This window comes from Emydura macquarii, unplaced genomic scaffold (assembly GCF_026122565.2).
Source record: "Emydura macquarii macquarii isolate MOO-44397 ecotype Brisbane River unplaced genomic scaffold, CSIRO-AGI_Emac_v2 contig_1257, whole genome shotgun sequence".
Taxonomy (NCBI): Eukaryota; Metazoa; Chordata; order Testudines; family Chelidae; genus Emydura; species Emydura macquarii.
This window is the reverse complement of record NW_027131394.1, coordinates 7,323-10,405: the sequence shown is the minus strand read 5'-3', so window position 1 is coordinate 10,405 and position 3,083 is coordinate 7,323. Positions and strand designations below refer to the sequence as shown.

The 3,083-nt window shown below is 52.7% G+C and overlaps 1 gene segment (V, D, J or C); it reads left to right on the top strand.

The window, feature by feature from the left end:
• The first annotated feature begins 2,566 nt into the window (after window positions 1-2,566).
• On the top strand, window positions 2,567-3,083 carry LOC137154596 (immunoglobulin heavy variable 4-59-like). The segment is given in 2 exon segments: window positions 2,567-2,612; window positions 2,758-3,083. Coding segments are annotated over 2 exon segments (372 nt in total).

Genomic DNA, 3,083 nt, shown 5'->3' with positions numbered 1-3,083 from the left:
CTTTGTTCACAGTAATGAATGAATTGACACCGTCATTTGATGAGGGGCGGTAAGAGTTTCAACTGCATTCACTCAGCATTTCTGTGTTTTCCTCTTCTGCAGCGATGGCTCAAAGCATGTATCTGTCTGTCCAACACTCTCTGTCTGTCCAGGAGGGGCACAGAGAGGCAGAGGGGCCCTGTCCTTTTTATCAGCTCTCTCTGTCTCCTTCCTTGGGCGTTCACAATTTATGCAAATCCCCGCCCCGGGCTCTATGTTGAAGTAGCGGCCCCGGGGCGCCCAGATCCGCCATCCCATCCCCCCAGAGCTGAGCTGCCCCTGGCGAGATCTCTGTCCCCTCCTAGCACACAATGAATTCTCTGCTCAGCCCCCTGCTGCTCCTGGCTCTAGCCCCGGGTGAGTGTCGGGGTGAGGCTGCGGGAGGCGGCGCTGATTTGGGGCAAAGCTGGGTTTGAAACTGAGCAATCCCTGTTTTCCCAGGTGTCCTGTCCCAGTTGCAGCTGAAGGAGTCCGGGCCGGGGGTGGTGAAGCCTGGAGAGACCCTCACACTCACCTGCACCGTCACTGGGGGCTCTGTTACTAGTGGCTGGTGGAGCTGGATCCGCCAAGCCCCTGGCAAAGGGCTGGAGTGGATGGGACGTATATATCCAGGTGATGGGGATACAAGCTACGCCCCAGTTTTCCAGAGCCGAATCACCATCTCTGCAGACACCTCCAAGAACCAGTTCTCCCTGCAGCTCCGCTCGCTGACAGCTGCAGACACGGCCACCTATTACTGCGCCGGAGACACAGTGACACAGAGCGAAGCAGGGACTGTACAAAAAGGGGAAGCGGATTCTAAACCGAGCAGTGAGGCGAGGTTAGCTGGGAGTGTTGGCTCCAGACCCCGTCCTCCGCCCCCCACGGGACACTGACCGGTTTCCTTCCCTCCAGCAGGGAGCAGCAAGCGCACACCCACCCGCCAACACACTGGATTTGCAAAGGGACTCCAAAATAAAGCGCTCCATTGCTCTCCCCTGTGTCTCTGCACCCTTTCTGTCTACACTCACAGCCCTTTCTCTTATAAAGACCACAAGCTGCTTGTCTGCTCTCCATGCCCAGTCCCCTCCGCTTTCTTTCAAACCTATCGTCACACTCTGGTGCCTGAAACCAGCCTCTCTCTCCCTGTGCCTTGAGTTGCTTCCCCATCAGACGTTTCCTGGAGAGACTCCTTTCTATGGACAGGTTTATATTTATTTTATATGCCCAGCATAGACCCACAGACACCAGACACTGAATCTTATCACCGGGGTGGGTCTATCAGACTCGACAGGGCCACCTGGAATGGATGGAACACGTTAGTGGAGGTGGCGCTCCACACCCTTCCCCGTCACTGCTAAACCGATTACCTGTATCTAGAGACAATTCCAGAAATGGGTATTATCTCGTGCTGAATGCATTGACCATCGAAGTCATGGCCACTTCTTATTGTGGTGCAAATAACAGTTTTTATTAAAGCTAATGTTAGCCAGTGATCAAATACGCAGTTTTTAAAGGAAAGAGTTTCTGTCCATCTAGGAATAATGCACAGATTATCCAAAAGGTTCAAGGTTTGGTTTGAAAGTCATACAATACAAAGAGTTCATCACCTCCAAGAACCCAGCTTCAGGGTTTTCGATTTAGGGATACAGCTGAGATCTAAGCATTCAAACATTTGAGTGCATCTCACACAAAGGCAATGCTGAGGTGGGCTAGAGGAAAGCAAGTAGAAGGATGAGTGTTGATTGTCCCTCATTGAATGACACGCACAGGACAGGTAAATCCTTCAGCAAACATGATCCACAAAACAAAGGTCTTTCTCCATCACTTTCCATTGTGCTCTGGCTCATTCCTCCTGGAATTGCCTGTGGTCAGTGATCTGTTCTCTGTAGATGTCCCTGGACCACCTGATGGTCACCCACAACCCCATAGAACCACTACAACCCCAACGCCGCCCATTTAAAAACCAGGTCACCAGGATGTGAAGGAACGGCCATAGATTTCTCCACTTTACAGAGAGTGGGGACTTGCTGAATTCTAAGCTTCTCTGACTAACTAAAGCTGATGAGATAGATTTCAGTCTCTCTGTACATGTTTTTAATACTAACAGACGGATGGCAGGTGGTGGAATCTCCATCCTTAGAAGTTTTTAAGGCTCGACCTCACAAAGCCCTGGCTGGGATGATTTAACTGGAGTTGGACCCGCTTTGACCAAGGGTTTGGACTAGATACCTCCTGAGATCCCTTCCAACCCTAGTCTTCTAGCATCTAACACCAGAGCTAATTTACCAGCTGGTCAGTTCTCTCCTGCTCTGCTACAGGGCAGCAGCTGAACCACCTCACTCGGTTTCCCCCCATTTAGCCCCGAACCACCGCCCTGCCCGCCCCTTTCATCTCCCATCCCCGCTGGGTGAAACCCGCATGCAAATCCACACCAAGGGGGTCCTGTTTAAATACAAACTGCTGATAGCAGGAGCCTCAGTCACTCCCCAGACACTGCAGTGCCCAGTCCTGTCTGCTGGGGAGTCTGTTCCGTCATCCAACCACCATGGACTCGTTCTTCACCTTCCTTTTCCTCTTAGCCACCCATTCCGGTGAGTGTTTGCGGGAGGGGGACAGGGAAAATCCTGCTTCTATTCTGCCCGATGGAGGAATGCCCCTTGACTTCAATAGAGCAGGGCGAGTCCCCGTGAACGGTCTGACCCGTGGTATAATGCCTGAAATTCCCTCCTTCTCCAGGTGTCCTGGCCCAAATCCAGCTGGTCCAGTCTGGGCCGGGAGCGGTGAAGCCCGGAGAGACCCTCACCCTGACCTGCACCGTGTCTGGTGACACCATCACTTCTGGTTACGGCTGGAGCTGGATCCGGCAGCCTGCAGGGAAAGGACTGGAATGGATGGGATGGGTATACTACAGTGCTTCCACATGGAAAACAGACTACGCCCCATCTTTCCAGAGTCGAATCACCATCTCCGCTGATTCCTCCAAGAACCAGTTCTCCCTGCAGCTCCGCTCAATGGCTGCTGCAGACACGGCCACATATTACTGCACCAGAGACACACACTGA